Source organism: Camelina sativa, chromosome 6 (assembly GCF_000633955.1).
Source record: "Camelina sativa cultivar DH55 chromosome 6, Cs, whole genome shotgun sequence".
In the NCBI taxonomy this organism is placed as follows: domain Eukaryota; kingdom Viridiplantae; phylum Streptophyta; class Magnoliopsida; order Brassicales; family Brassicaceae; genus Camelina; species Camelina sativa.
In genome coordinates, this window is record NC_025690.1 from 15,127,172 (window position 1) to 15,142,820 (window position 15,649).

The window sequence follows — 15,649 nt, forward strand, 5'->3', positions numbered from 1 at the left end:
TAGAATGCCACATCTCTTAAGTCATGACCGATCATGCACCGTATGGCCCAAATGAAAGCTTCTACTTCGGCATATAAACGGGAGAGACTTCGTTATACATTAGTAGCTCCTTTAGTCAGCGTCGGGTCCTGAAACGATGAACAAACCCATCCCGCACCAGCAAGCGGATCACTCTGTTTCCAAGATCCATCTACGAAGCAGCGATACCCCGTTAAAATTGACTTATCATGTTATAAAATTATTTGTTGTTAACTATTACTTTTAGATATAAAAATAAAATCTGAAAAAAAAAATATGAAAATAAAATTAATATATAAAACAACATAATTTATATATCAAAGTAAGGTATTACTATAAAATGGTTTCATACATTTCAAAGTAAAAACTGAAACCAAATTAATTTATGATAGACTAATTTAATATAAAAGATTTTCTAATATATAAAAACCCACATTATAATCAATAATCATATATGTTTTATTAAAGACACAACTCAAATTCCTATTTAATAGTAATTTATAAGTTACATTTTGATTGTGTTTAAATTATATGTATTAAAAAACCATAATTGTATCATAACATAATTGCTTTATCACCCTATGATATAACATAAAACAATAATTTCAAATTTTAATTTATTGTTAATCATACTATTATATTAAAATGATTAGAAATAGAGACAATATATAGAAAATAAAAATTATATTAAATTTCACACACTTTTATTTTCATGAATTTTTATAAAAACTGGTTAAACTTATAGTATAAGGTATTTGTTTTTGTGATATTGTTTTAATAAATTATTTTAAAATTGACTTATCATACATAAAACTATTTTTTTTTAACTATTACCTTTAGATGATGACAATAAAATTAATATATAGGAAGACATAAAATTATCTATAAAAAAAAATAAGTAAGATCTTACACTTTTCTTTCTAGACTACTTATATATCAGTTTTTTATTTTCCAAAAAAAAACAAAAAATATAAAAAATATATAAAAATATATATATATATAGTTTATCTTAACTATTTAACGAAAATACCATATATAGTTGACTTTGATATAAGTAATGGTCGTATTACTATAGTAACATACTGTTTAAATAATTTCAACAATACATTGTAATCAAAAATATTTAGTAATATTTACTTTAACTTTCCTCTTTTTCATGATCCTTCTATGAAACACTATATAACATATATAAATTATAAATTGTAGGTTAATCGTAGTATTATGAATATTATTTTTTAAGACATATATTAATAATTACATCTATATATTTCATATATAATTGAATAAAAACTTCATTTATATTTCAAGTTAATAATACATACATAAACCTCGCATCGCGTGGGATATTTTCTACTAAACTATAAACTAGATGTTATGTATAGTGTATATGAATGTTGTTAGTATCTAACGTCAACTTTCATCTTAATTACTTTTACTGTTCTTCTTCGTTGATCAATTCATGCATTGCCTTATCAGGTTATGTATCATAAAGTTTTGTAGTTTGGGCCTACTCATATTGAGGATCCTCGATTATTGCGAGACAGAGAGTGAGTTTCATTGTGCTTAATTGTTTTCAAGTATCTTACTAAAACAATCGGAATTTGACTAAGGTCTTGTACATGATGTTACTATCTCTCGCAAAAGAGTAGAGTTCGCTGGTTCGAGTGGCGCTTATTACTTCGCCTAAAATCTCTTTGTTATTCAAATAAATTTTTATATATATAACATATTACAAAATTTAGATTTCCAAGTACATGATGCTCTCAACATCATTCCAAAAAATTGACTGCGACCAATTGGTATCCTTGAAGCTATCCTTGAAGCTACCAGTTATAATATCAGGCCTTCGAGTTATCTCATTCCTCTCCAAATCATATATAAAAAAGTGTGAGGGCTGTTTATTCGACCACCAGTAATCTATCTTTCTAACGCAAACCTTGCCACTGCCACATGTGCCATCTATCGCTAAGCAATCTCCAAGATAGAAGTTAAGAGTTGGCAAAACAAAACTATTCTTATCCGACCATTGACTCGTGTTGGCATCTTCAACTACCCAAACATTTATAATAGAATCACCAATAAAACTATTACAATCAAAAACAGCTACTTTTCCTTTGTAGTTCATGAGACACCCCCAAAAGAATCTCTGGTATATGCCAGCGTCACAGGGTAATTCAATCAAATTGAACTCTTCAGAACTCAAGTCAAAACTCATAAGCACATATCTATGTGCATTAGTCCAAGCCCTATAATACAAAACACCGTTGATGGAGATACCTCGCGGGGAGGAGGATAATGGGCTATATAGGGTCTATGGGTAATGTGGCATTTAGTCTTTTTCCATGATGCTCCAGCTCCAAGTACCAATACTCGATGTTCTGATCTCACTACTATACGTTCCTTGTTGACGAGCTCCCAAACTATGCTAAGAACTTTGTATTCGTCATGAACAGGATCGTGTCCTAAATAGTACAATACATGATCGTTACCTTTTCCTTCAGAATTCATAACAATTGGCAATTCCACGAGCTGCCTTGTGTTAAGGTTACCAATTCGAACTCTCGTCCCAGCTTGGAAACACACCAAGCCACGATCAGCGTTCAAGAAGTGCTCTTCCATTCCCGGCATGTTCCAATCTTGGTCAAACACAGAGACAGATGTTGTGTCCGAGTGATCATGAGTCGATGATGTGAGCAACGCATACTCGCTCTGCTTTTTCGCATACAAGAACACGCGTCGGCGTGATGAGGCTTTAAGGTAAAGGTTGGTAAAGTATCGAGAGGTGATAAGGGAAAGCCATATCCTTGAGACGCACTTAAATCTCATCAGAGATTTCACCGGCAATCTGATTAGGATATCGATCAACACCTCTTCAGGGATCTCTGGTAACGCCATCTTTTTCTTTTTCCTCAAAACTTTTACAATCGCAAGACTTTTTTTTTTTGGTAATGCACAATCGCAAGACTTGATGAACACGCTCCCATGGTTTCACAAATTTGTGTCTCGAATTAATGTGTATGTAATTTTAATGACAAAACTCACTATTATATTTTAAACTTCTACTTACTTTATTTATTATTCGCCAAAAAAAACAAGAAAAAGGAAACCCTAACTCAGCAGATTCGGGATTTATCTTTTCTCTAGGTTAAGATATATCGAATATAAATACTTTTGATGTTTTAATCTTAGGGTTTCTGTTTTGAACTTTTTTTTAGACAAGTAATTAAAAAAAAAAAAACAGAGAGAGCTCGTCCATTGCTCTCTCGTCGATTAATCCAAAGATGGACAAACCTGAGTGGTCTGATTACCTGAAGAACTCATCGATTTTACTGCAAACCGCTTCTCAATCCAACGTCGACGTCCTCCGTATCCGTAGCATCTGTAAATCTTGGCGTTCCGCGACTTCTACCAAACAGGGTCTATCGAACAGCTTTCAACGCAAGCTTCCTTCCTCCAACGAGGAGATATAGACTCTTGATCTCTCTCCCACTACTTTCTTCCGTGTAACTGTCCCTTCTTCATGTTCTAACAAAGGGTGGCTGATCAGAACCAGAAAAGTCTCTGAATCAAGTAAGACTAGTCTCTTGGTCTCCTCTCTCTCGCCAGCTCATCACCTCTTGCCGCCGGCGCCGAACACTAGACCTATTGAACTTTGGGATTTCAGAGATTCGCAAATCGTACGAGATTCATGTATATGATGACTAATTCATTGAAGACTTGAACCATAGAAAACGACCATCACATATGTTGTCTAGAGTAGTTTTCCTAGACAATATGTATTTCGCAATCGGCCACGATGAGAAAATCTGGTACTGCAAGAGTGGAGAAGAAAGTGGAATTTGGACAAAAATCAAAAACCAAGGTGAAGATTTCTCGGACATTATACTTCACAGAGGACAAGTCTATATAAGCCTTACATGTAACCGGCGCAATTTGGTGGATGAATTTATCACAGCTCAGCCTCGTTAAATTCACACCTTCAACTCCAATGGACTACTACGGATATGAATGTTGCAAAGACAAGAGATTCGCGGACTATTGTGGAGATTTATGCATTATTAATCAACTTCGCCTAGAGGAAGCTGGTATCGAGAGGACCGTTGGTTTAAAGGTTTACAAGATGGAGGAAGAGTGGGCAAAATGGGTTGAGGTTAGTTCCTTGGAAGACAAGGCACTCATTGTGGTTAGGGACATTTGTTTTACGTACATTTTGTTCTATCTACTTCATTGATAATGTTGGAATGAGTGGCGAAAGAAGATGAGAGATTAGTCAAGGATGATGATGTTAGTTCCGAGTACTATGGACTTTCGAAGAATTATACCTACTTCACTAATAATAATAATAATATATATAAACTTTGGAATTATGCAATGATCAAAGGCGACGCTGTTAGAGACTTAGAGTGATCAAGCTTGATGATGGTAGTGTTCAAGGTTGATGATGGCAGTGTTCAAGGTTGATGATGGTAGTACATATCATCCATATGGCTAATTCTTTTACTCAGAGTTGTTTTCACATGTTCTCTCCTCCCTTTGTCTGGGAAGATTAAATCTCGATCAATTTTATATATGAGATCCAAATATCAGATTTTATAAATGTTGGCAATCGTTTATTAATTTTAATGTTGACTAATTAAGGCGGAAAATGACTAAAGTATACCAGAAAGAAAAAATTAAGACTAGCGTATAAAAAATATACTGTATGTTAATTTTTACTGATAATTCCTATTCCTTGTAATAATGATAATGTCCTATTCTTCGTTTTAATTGGAAATTAAAAGCTGATGGAAATAAGGAAATTAACTACAACAAGCCTATGGAAATTTTAAAACATTAAATAGTTTTTAACTTTGTATACATAACTAGGATTTAACCCGCGGTACACCGTGGGACTATATTTTTAAAATTTTAAATATTTAAATACGTATATTATATTTGTTTGTTATTTTGATGTTGTTTTATTAATTTTTAAATTATATACATATAACTATTTATTGAATTTACGGGACGATTTTAATGTTCATATATGATTTTAAATTAAATGGTTAAGTTTTTTTTGTTTTTTAATATAAATGTTACTATGTTATCTAAGTTTTGACCCGCGGTACACCGCTTGATTGTGTTTTTTTTATGTAGAATCATATAGAGATATGTGAGAAGTAATAGTTATTTTATGTTTTTAATGTATATAAAAATTAATTATTTTCACTTTTAATTTATCAATTAAAATTCATTGTTATAAAAGTAAACAGATCATGTTACTATGCAGTGCATCTATATATATAGATATATCTATATATATATATATATGTGGGTAGAATATGCAAGTTAATAAATTTCAAACACATATGACAATTTTCTAATTTATGAAATTAGTTAATAATTAATTTCTTCAATTATTTTCTAAGGTTTTAAATTTTAGAATTTCATCCACAGGATATTTTTATTATTATATTAAATTTTATAAGATTTTAGAGGTTTTTAATGATAGTATTGAAATTATAGGATTTTTTTGAAGTGATACAACATGTGGTATATGTATAGTTTAGTAATATATTTGCTATGTGGTACACATTTAAAGGTGTTTAAAAGAGAATAACAATTCTACTTAACTCATCCTATATGGGACTAATGCCAAAAAAACGTTATATTGATAAAACATTGATATGCTAATTTGTTTTGTATTTGGTGAAAGATTATTTATAGAGGTAGTAATAGTTAGGTTTATGTTTTAAAAAAAGTCTAGAATATTGTGGTGATCAAATCTTTTTGCAATCTAAAATGAATGCTAAATATATATATATATATATATATATATATACTTTAAATATGATAGTCATATTTGTAGAATCATTGGTCGAACAATTATTTTTGATATAAGTATTTTAAGTTTTTAACACAAAGATTTGATTTTGATTGCACGTTTTATTGTTAGCATTTACTTGTTCTCTTTGTTATCCTTTGTTTAGGAAATTGGAGATATTGTTTGTTTCTATTCTCGATTTTAAGCTAATATTATGTATATTTCTTCAATAAATGTATAAAATATTAAATGAAAACTATTAATTAAGTCAAGATAATTTAGGGAAACTAACATATTTTTTCTCTAAAGATCTATTAAAATAGGTTTAAAGATTTTTATGGGATTAAAAATTTAATGTGTAGAGTTGTTTGTGGAAAAATCGTATAGATGTTGTCCAGCTATTTATGATAATAAACGTATCAAATTAGATAGATTTAAAATAGTTACATTAATTTAGTTTCTACAAAATGTTGTTTTAGAAAAATTGTTAGGGATTAATGTTGTAAATAAAACATATTAAATAAGTAAAACTTGAACGGCATAAACTAAAAATAATAATATAGAGTTTGTTTTTTCTAAAACGGAAAAAAGTATACAAACAGTCTGAATTTATGCTACTCGGCCCAAGAGAATCATTATGATTCATGCAATAATGTTAATTCCCTCTTCTTCCTTTTTCCTTTTCTCATCTTCTTGGAAATTTCCATAGCCATAAAAAGCTTAATGTAGTTATTATATCAAGACACTTTAAATTACGAAATTTTTCCAATAGCGTCCCCACAGATTCCCAAGGCCAATTAATTTCTAAGTGATACTTGTACTATGCTTTAAAGAAACTGCCCACAAGTTTAGTAGACACAATTATCACAACCCTCTCAAAATGTTCACTATCTTTAAAGAAACCTAAAGTTTGAAACTTTGTCTATTAAAAGAATTTTTTTTGACTTTGGAGTTGAAAAGACCCAATCTTTCTATTGCAGATACTCTGAACTAAACCAGAAACGAACAAGAGAGAAACAAATATTCTTTTCCTCTTTTAATGCTCGAATGATCCTGACCGTTGATCTTGGCTTTATGGGTGGATGGGGCGGCATTAACTACGTGGTCCTTGAACTATCGCTATATGTCCAACACGCGGAATAGTGTGTGTGAGTGTTATTCTCTCCTTCTCCTTCTTCTTCTCCGGAAAGCAAACAAAAGAACAAAAACAAAAACAAAAATAAAAAAAGAGAACCTTTTTCTCGTTTCTCTCAACTTGCAGAAGAAGAAGAAGAAGCGATTTACACAAGGTTTTCAGATCCTTCTCACTCATCTCCTCACTTAGAAACGTTTTAATGGGGGTTTCATCTTGTTTGATGCTTGGAATTGGTATCAAAATCGAATTTTTTTAATCTGTTATTGAACTGGGTTTAGTTAGACATGAGTTATAGAATCTACATTTTATCTCAACTTGTAAATAGAATCTTGTCCTGCTTCTTATCTACTTTTGTTTGGCTCTCTTCTTTACCAATTGTTTTAATGTTAAAAGAACAAAACCCATATGCCAAAACCCTCTTGCCTCTGTACAGGACAGAGTAATATAGTAACTATGGAGCGTTTGATTTCTCATCCTCCTCTCATGATTGTCTCAGACCTTGATCATACCATGGTAGGAGGAGATGGTTCTGTAACTCTCTCTTTTGTTTTTTTCTTCAGCCAAATGAAACAATTATGATTCTTGATGTGATTTTTTTTCACGTTTTGACAGGTTGATCATCAAGATCAACAGAACCTCTCTCTTCTCAGGTTCAATTCATTGTGGGAAGATGCTTATCGCCGTGACTCTCTTTTAGTATTCTCAACAGCAAGATCACCAATTCTTTACAAAGAATTGAGAAAAGAGAAACCTTTGTTGACCCCTGATATCATCATTACATCAATAGGAACCGAGATAGCGTTTGGTAACTCCATGGTTCCTGATCATGCTTGGGTTGAAACTTTGAACAGTGATAAATGGAACCGGGAAATAGTCTTGGAAGAAACTAGAAAGTTCCCTGAGTTAACTCTTCAGCCAAAAACTGAGCAGAGGCTACACAAGGTCAGCTTTTACATTGATGAAGGTAAAGGTGAGGCATTGACCAAGGAACTATCACAATTGCTGGAGAAACGTGGCGTTAAGTGTTTATTACTTATTATCTTTTTTTATGTTTTCTAATTCTTGTGGGATCTTTGTTACTTGAAACGTAATGTCTTTACTTTACTTTTTTTTACAGTTGGATGTTAAGATAATTTACAGTTGGGGAAAGAACGTGGATGTTATACCGCGAGGTGCAGGTAAAGGAGAAGCCCTCGAGTATCTTCTCAAGAAGCTGCAGGCTGAAGGAATATTCCCGGTTAATACTCTTGCTTGTGGTGACTCTGAACACGATGCTGAACTATTTAGCATTCCTGATGTCCACGGTGTCATGGTAATGTTCACTCATCAGTCATCACAGTCTCTATATTCTTAACAAAGCTCTGACTTGTTTTTTTTTTGTCAATGTGCTTTGTGAAGGTGAGTAATTCCCAAGAAGAGCTATTGAAGTGGCGTTCTGAAAATGCTTTGGACAATCCAAAGGTTATACATTCAACTGAAAGGTGTGCGGATGGGATTATTCAAGCCATTGGTCATTTTAAGCTTGGTCCAAATCTTTCTCCAAGAGACGTTTCTGAGTTCTTGAAACGCAAGAGGGATACTGCGAATCCTGGTCAAGAGGTTGTGAGGTTTTACTTGTTCTACGAGAGATTGAGACGCGGTGAGATCAACAACTATGAGACTTACATAGCCAGCTTCAAAGAGTCATGTGTGAGTAATTTAGTTGCAAAATGGAATCTATATTTATGTCTCCTCGGACTAATTCCTCTCTGTTTCTTTATAACATTTTCAGCACCAAGGTGCTGTCTTTGTACATCCATCAGGTGCCGAGAAATCTCTAAGAGACACCATTGATGAGGTGGAGATGTGTTACGGTGACAAAAGAGGGAAGAAATTTTGGGTTTGGGTAGATCAGGTTCTGGTAACAGACAACAACACTCCTGGGAAATGTATAGTGAAGTTTGCTAAGTGGGAACAATGTGGTAAGAAAAAACGGCATTACATTTTTGCAATATGATTTTTTCAATAACTTTAATTGTTTGTTTTTTATTGGCAGAGGATGAACGTAAATGCTGCACAACAACTGTTGAATTCACCTCAAAGGTATCAGATTCTTATAATTCAAATCAAATGAGCTTTGATTTTTAGTATCTTGAACAGTTGAATGAAAGAAAAAAAATGATTTGAAATCTCTGCAGGGAGGAGATTTGGTGTGGGAGAAGGTGAACCAGATTTGGTCAGAGGACGCAGAGGTGAAGGATGATGATAACAGTCGTTGGATTCTCTGAATATTTTTGGAGACTGTTTCTTCTCTTTCTCATATGGTATGAACATTCTTCAATATTTGTCTTCTCTTTCCCCCATATAGTCATTATAAGTTTTGAACTTTTTTTGGTAATCTCCAAAGAAGAATAATACTTGGGCAAAGTTTTCTTCCAAAAAACAAATAACTAAATGAGGGCCCAACCGGGTTCGAACCGGTGACCTCTTGATCTGCAGTCAAATGCTCTACCACTGAGCTATGGACCCAATGTTGTAAGCCATGGCTATCTAAAACTATTTAACTTTAAAGTTATAAACCTCGTATTTCTTCGTAGAACTAGGCCATAGGAAACAGAGTATTTCAGATTATGCAGTACAAAAATAAGCGATTGGAATATCTCTTCTTAAGGTAAACTAGAACAAAATAATGAGAAAATATATAGTTATACATTATCAGGCCAGAACTCCATGCGGAAGGCTCGTTCAAATACTTTTTCCGCTAAAAGTTTTTCGTGTTGGATCGTCTTCCGCAATTTCTTAGAGGGTTTCTTGTTCGTCGTCTTTGATACTGCTTCAGAATCTGTAACCCGAGGCTGTGCCGCCGCTTTTCTCTTAGCTGGTTTTTCAGATCCTAGTCCTTTTTTGTTATGTTTTGGCTCTGCTTGTAGAGGCACCAATATACCTTGTTCAGCGATTCCAAGACCAGTACCTTCCTTCCAGCCATGCTTCTTTAGGAGCTGAAAACCGATGTTAGATGAATCGATAGCAGCCGATGGATTGCTTGATCCAGAGGACTCTCCCATAACTGTGGACAACTCTTCACTATTTTGAGACTTTTCTGTTTTCATCCTCCTTTGAATATTTGTCCCAGTTTCTCGCTAAACAATCGTGGAAGTACAAACCAAGACTAAGAAGCTAAGGGTTCTAGGAATCCATGAGATGAGCTAAGGAAAAATTGCGCAAAAAAAAAAAAAAAAAAAACCTTCAAGAAAATNAAAAGGACTCGGCCTCTTTTTATAACCTTTTCTAATTAAAAATTCGACTGATGCAAATAAATTTAATTAGGTCATTAGTTTGTGAATTGTGAATGTAATGAACCGATGCAATCCACCTCAAACCAGAACATTACAATTAGAAACTGGTTTATTTAGTTAACAAAAAATAAAACCGATTCAAATATTAATTCCATAATTTCTTAATTAAAAAAAAGATATTTTATTTTCTCTGGTTCATATATTTTTCCCAAACAGACAAGTTTCAAAAAAGAGAAAAGAAAAAAAAAATCAGAACGAACCCACCCCACCTGTCAGTAAACCCGTAATAGAGGTTGTTGGAACCAAATCTCAAAAACCAAACCATATCTCTCTATCTTGGCTATTATTTTTATGTTATCCTTATTGAAAATCAGATGACTTTTTTTTTTTTTTTTTTTTNATATAGAAAGCACACTTCCTTACCTTCACTCATTGGACAAAATATGAAATTATTCTAGAGTATATAAGACTTTGACAGTTATAGTCTTATTCTATATCTATCTCATTTTGTACAAGCTTCTGGATTTAAATAGTTTTTTGTGTGTTTCCAAATAAATGTCACTAATGGGACCAAAAAAAAAAGCAAGTTGATGGTAGAAAGAAAACAAAATATAAATTAATATATGTACATTAAAAAATATATATAGTTTTTTTTCGAGGATTCCCGCCTTATATCAACAATTTGAAGGTAAGAAACAAAAAAAAAAAGCGAAATGAAATGTTTAGAGAGAAGACCTAATTATGTATAGTTAAATACTAAAGTTGAAAAAATGTCTTACTTTTTAAAGGGAATAATTGCTATACATAATAAATTTCTATACATAATGAAAGATTAAATTTGAAAAATACGAATTTTACAATTTGCAAAAACTCAAAGAACTTGAAAAGTTGATAGTTTGATAGGAGGTTTGTAGTCATTTGATTTGTGTTAGTATTGTCATTGTTTCATTATCTATTAGCAAAACAAAACAAAAAAAAATATAAGTATAGTGATAGATAATATTCCAAAAAAAAGTTATATGAAAACAAATTTGGAAGTAGTTAATAAGTTGGATTTTAGTTGTATATTTATGACGCATCGACTGTATAAAATGATCTCCTTTTGAAAAAAGAGTTGTTTATTTTTGTTGACCAAATAAAAATACTTTTAAAAAGAAATTAAAAAACAAAAAAAAAGTTTTAAAAAAAAGGCTGTGTTGTGTTGTGTTTTGTCTTGTGTGTATAAATTTAATAAAACCCACCATATCTCTTTCTCTCGTCCTCCTCTCTGTAATTTTTATTTTGGAAATGGTTCTTCCGTTTCTGTCTTCCTCTCTCCTTCTTCGTCTCTCTTCTCCGATCATGTCCCCTGATCCCATCACCTCCTTCTTCTTCTTATTCTCTCTTTCTCATTAAATTGTTTACCTTTTTTACCGTAGCAATTCAGATCGATCGCCCCAATATTTTTAACTAATTTTTTACACAGAAGAAGATTTTATAATAATAATAATAAAAAAACCCCTACCTACCTGCCTAAAAAAGATATGTCTATGGAGAGTTCATTAGGTTTCATGGCGGTGTTCGCCGTCTCAGGAAGCGTTGTCTTCTTAGCGAGTCAATTTCACAAGCGTCTTCTCTCCGATTACATGGACAAGTTCGATTTCGAAATCCGTACGCCCCCCCCCCCACCATTGTTTTTCTCCATCCCTTCTGGTTCTTTTTTTTTTTTTAAATGTTTTTGGGGTTAATGGGTGACAGGATCGAAGAAAAATGTGGTGATGAAGAAGAAGGTGAGATTCGCGGCGGATGTGGTTGAGCCTTCGGGGAATAACAAAGAGTATCGCCGGAGACACTCTTCCAAATCCAAATCGTCCAATGCCAAGATGGCGGCAACTATTTGATCTTCCAAAGGTTTTTGTTTTTTTTTTTGTACAATTATTATGTAAATTATTCATTTTGGGGGTTTTTGTGATTTGAAAAAAAAAAACTCGTTATTTAATTTTCGGATTTTTATTTTTATATTTTCTCATATATGAATCTGAATCTGGGGAAAAAAAACCTTCATCAAAGTCTTCTTCCCCAGGGGGTCAATTCTTTTTCTAAATTTTTAATTTTCTTGAGGGGTTTCTTACTTGTAAATAATTGTTTTGTGTAAATACATATTGGTGATTCCTAATTTACATATTTTTGTTCTTAAATCATTTGTTCTTTTGATTTTAGCCTAATCCTTAATTAAAGGGTTTACCATTCAATACAACACTGTATCTGTATGGAATATGTTGTGCTGGCTCTTCTTTAATTACAACTTTTTCCATTATCATTGTTTTTTTTATACATAAACTATCATTATGTTTGGTGACGTAATTAATATTATTTATTTAGATCCTTTACTTTATATTTAAAATTGATGATTTTATTTTTTAACCTAGTGTAATAAAAACCTTTTATCTCACTCAAGTTATTTCTTTTTTTACCTTCCATATTGTGCAAAGTGAATTAAAATTTCTCTAGCCTCTTCTATTTCAATTTCATTCTACATTACTCCACTTATTCTCACTATCCCTTTTCTAATGAAAGAACGAAACTGCTCTTCTAACAATTTTTAAAAAAAAATTGAACATCTAGTTGTATATATCAGCCTCCTAGTTGTACTATTTGCATCCTAGTTGTAATGGAATTCGAACCATGTGCGCACATATGTGCGTATTTGCGTATGGAACTCACAACCATTAAGCTACTGTGTTTTTCGTTCAACACTTACTGACTTAATTATATTTAACTTTTAATAATCTTGATTAATGGTAATATTGTTTTTTTACTATTTAGTCCGTGCAAACTTCCCGATCTGATTTGATAGTCAAACATAACTTTTCTCTATTCAGTTAGTAATTTACTGATTTACTTTTACACAATTTTTCTGGATTCAATTTTTTAAAAAATCAAAAGAAGACGAGTCTCCCGAGAATTAAACCTTCACCACAAATCTGATAATATTGAAGCAAGTATACCTTTTTAAACAGTTAACTATAAAACAAGGTTTAAATACTTTAACTTATCTTTGCAGTAACGTATGAAAGCAATATCACAAAGTCAAGTTTATGCAACTAATATGTTTTCTGAAGCAAAGCCACAGCAGAGCCTTCAAGACTTTGGGAGTTGGGACTTGGGAGTGTATTAAACATTAAAGATCTTTTCAAAGATTTGGGATTTAAAATAACCGTTAATGAAAAAGGTTATGGTGACCAACTCCCGAAGGGTCACTGGCTAAATTAAATGTGGCTTACGAGAGTATGGAATTGGTCATTTTGATTTTTAAAATATAATTAATCTTCTGACGATTACAACGTGACGACATGCATATTTTATCCAACAAGATCGTATATAATATACTACTATTTGCAATGAGAATGTAAAGTGAGGATGACGACATAAACAGAGTGTAAAGAACAGAAGGTTCTTATTCTCGTTAAGAAAGGAGTTCATCACCATCTTAACCTTTGTCGTAGTTACAAGTCATATAAAACTCATAATCATGTTTGCGTTTATGGCCATGAACATGTTTTTACGAGGCACGTATTTAGTGGGCCGATGATGGGTAGTTTAAGTCACGTACGGCCCAATGTTTTGGAAACTATTTCTCTTGTGTGTATTTTATGAAGCTTAGCTTCTCTCTTATCAACAGTTTTGTTTCATACATGACTGAGATCAGTTTTGTTTTTTAGTCATGTAGAAGAAGACTATAATTATACATTTATTAACCTAATTAAACACATATGTTTCTATTTCAGCTATATATTGAAATATTTATTTGTATTAAGTTTGTAATAATGTAGCAAAAGTTTGTTTACTATACAATTGTCACCGCTCAGGCGCTCATGCATGCCAGCAAAGAGTAGAGAACTTGACTTAGATATGTCATATATTTTAATTTATGTCTCAGGTTAAATAGAGGAAATATATAGTATACTCCAGTGACTACAATTAGTGTTATGCAAATTTTATTAATTTTCAGATTGGCTTGAGTTTTATTACGTGCATGTGTCCAGGTCATAGACCAACTAGCTGTCTGAAATATAAATGTCTGTTGATCTATTAAATGCCACGATCCATAAAAATATCACGCATCAAATTCATATAGACGTATATTTTTTATATTTTACGAAAAATTTATTAAGCATACAGTATGAAACAATCATATGGTTGTCCAAAAGAAAGACAAATAAAAGAGATTTATTGAGAACTCCCATCTAATATTGAATTTGTAAGATCTTCCGTATCACAAGATTGGCCAAATTCTGTAGTTCGCATCTAACGGAGAAGTTTCCAAAGCAGTTTCTTCTTCCTTTCGTTTATTTTCATCTATCACATTCGTTTATGGAAAATATTTAGGTTCACTCTTAGGATGAATCATAATCATAATCTTCTATACAATATTTTATTTAAAATAATAAATCAAAATTAAATTAAAAACAAAACAAATTAAGGAAACAAATTTTGTATAATTTTTTTAAGGAAAGTTAAATATTGGTTTGGTTTAGATTTTACAATTATCAGTTTGAGTTTACAAATAAGGTGATTAGGGTTTAGATTTTACAATTCAAACAAAATTATATGTCGGTTTGGATTTACAAATGAAGTGGTTAGGGTTTAGATTTTATAATTAAACGAAATTATATGTCGGTTTGGGTTTACAAATGAAGTGGTTAGGGTTTAGATTTTACCATTAAAACGAAATTATATGTCGGTTTAGGTTTACAAATGAGATTGTTAGGGTTGAGATTTTATAATTAGAATGAAATTATAGTCGGATTTGGTTTAGAAATAAGATGGTTAGGGTTTAGTTTTTACAATTAGAATGAAATTATATGTCGGTTTGGGTTTACAAATGAGATGGTTAGTGTTTAGATTTTACAATTAGAATGAAATTATATATTGGTTTTGGTTTATAAATAAGCAGTTTAAGTTTTTAATTTTACAGATTTTATTTCCTTATTTTATAAGAAGGTGAATGAATAGGTTCTTAAATAAATTATGACATGTCAGATTCTAATTGGCTAAAATAATGAGAAGTGAACAAAAGGGTTTACTAGGCCTGAGACTTCGGTTATTTCGGTGAATTCGGTTCGGTTATTTCGGTTTTTCGGTTTTTTTGAGTTTTGAAAATCTTACTGAATTGAACCGAAATATATTTCGGTTTCTCGGTTAATTCGGTTTTAAATTTTCAAAATCGAAATTAACCGAAATTTGATTAAAAACATGAAAAAATCGGATTTTTCGGTTACTTAGAGATAATTTCGAGTTTTTCGGTTTTATTTCAAATATTTCGGTTTTTTCGGTTTCGGTTATTTCAGTTATTTTAGGATAAATTCGGTTATTTTAGGGTAAATTTCGGTTTTATTAGTTTTTTTCCTAAAAAAAAAAAAAAAAAAAAAAAAAAAA

The 15,649-nt window shown here is 31.7% G+C and overlaps 3 protein-coding genes, 1 non-coding gene and 2 pseudogenes across 5 annotated transcripts; 3 read left to right on the forward strand and 3 right to left on the reverse strand.

Annotated features, from left to right (window-relative positions):
• Window positions 1,757–3,274, reverse strand: LOC104699085 (annotated as a pseudogene).
• On the forward strand, window positions 3,300–4,249 carry LOC104699086 (annotated as a pseudogene).
• Window positions 6,839–9,362, forward strand: LOC104791485 (probable sucrose-phosphatase 3b). 2 transcript variants are annotated; one of them, XM_010517393.2, is made up of 8 exons: window positions 6,839–7,110; window positions 7,390–7,469; window positions 7,569–7,973; window positions 8,074–8,268; window positions 8,355–8,645; window positions 8,728–8,917; window positions 8,992–9,038; window positions 9,134–9,362. In XM_010517393.2, the coding sequence occupies exons 1-8, from the start codon at window positions 6,945–6,947 to the stop codon at window positions 9,221–9,223; spliced, it is 1,464 nt and encodes a 487-aa protein (XP_010515695.1). In that variant the 5' UTR covers window positions 6,839–6,944; the 3' UTR covers window positions 9,224–9,362. The 2 variants fall into 2 exon arrangements, with proteins under 2 accessions (XP_010515695.1, XP_010515696.1); XM_010517394.2 differs by lacking the exon at window positions 7,390–7,469 and having other exon boundaries at window positions 7,024–7,110.
• TRNAC-GCA lies at window positions 9,393–9,464 on the reverse strand. The gene has a single exon. It is a non-coding gene; the product is annotated as a tRNA-Cys (tRNA).
• On the reverse strand, window positions 9,490–10,158 carry LOC104791486 (G patch domain and ankyrin repeat-containing protein 1 homolog). The gene has a single exon (XM_010517395.2). It carries the CDS (start codon window positions 10,043–10,045, stop codon window positions 9,641–9,643), a length of 405 nt encoding a protein of 134 aa, XP_010515697.1. The 5' UTR covers window positions 10,046–10,158; the 3' UTR covers window positions 9,490–9,640.
• LOC109125293 lies at window positions 11,469–12,528 on the forward strand. The gene is made up of 2 exons (XM_019226938.1): window positions 11,469–11,881; window positions 11,969–12,528. Exons 1-2 carry the CDS (start codon window positions 11,755–11,757, stop codon window positions 12,109–12,111), a joined length of 270 nt encoding a protein of 89 aa, XP_019082483.1. The 5' UTR covers window positions 11,469–11,754; the 3' UTR covers window positions 12,112–12,528.

Bases quoted from the DNA above. Each gene is read 5' to 3' on its own strand.
- LOC104791485 (XM_010517393.2), top strand. From the start codon at position 6,945: ATGTCCAACACGCGGAATAGTGTGTGTGAGTGTTATTCTCTCCTTCTC. The intron at 8,646-8,727 runs GTGAGTAATTTA...TAACATTTTCAG, and splicing joins CCAGCTTCAAAGAGTCATGT to CACCAAGGTGCTGTCTTTGT. The intron at 8,918-8,991 runs GTAAGAAAAAAC...TTTTATTGGCAG, and splicing joins TGCTAAGTGGGAACAATGTG to AGGATGAACGTAAATGCTGC.
- LOC104791486 (XM_010517395.2), bottom strand. From the start codon at position 10,045: ATGAAAACAGAAAAGTCTCAAAATAGTGAAGAGTTGTCCACAGTTATG.
- LOC109125293 (XM_019226938.1), top strand. From the start codon at position 11,755: ATGTCTATGGAGAGTTCATTAGGTTTCATGGCGGTGTTCGCCGTCTCA. The intron at 11,882-11,968 runs GTACGCCCCCCC...AATGGGTGACAG, and splicing joins CAAGTTCGATTTCGAAATCC to GATCGAAGAAAAATGTGGTG.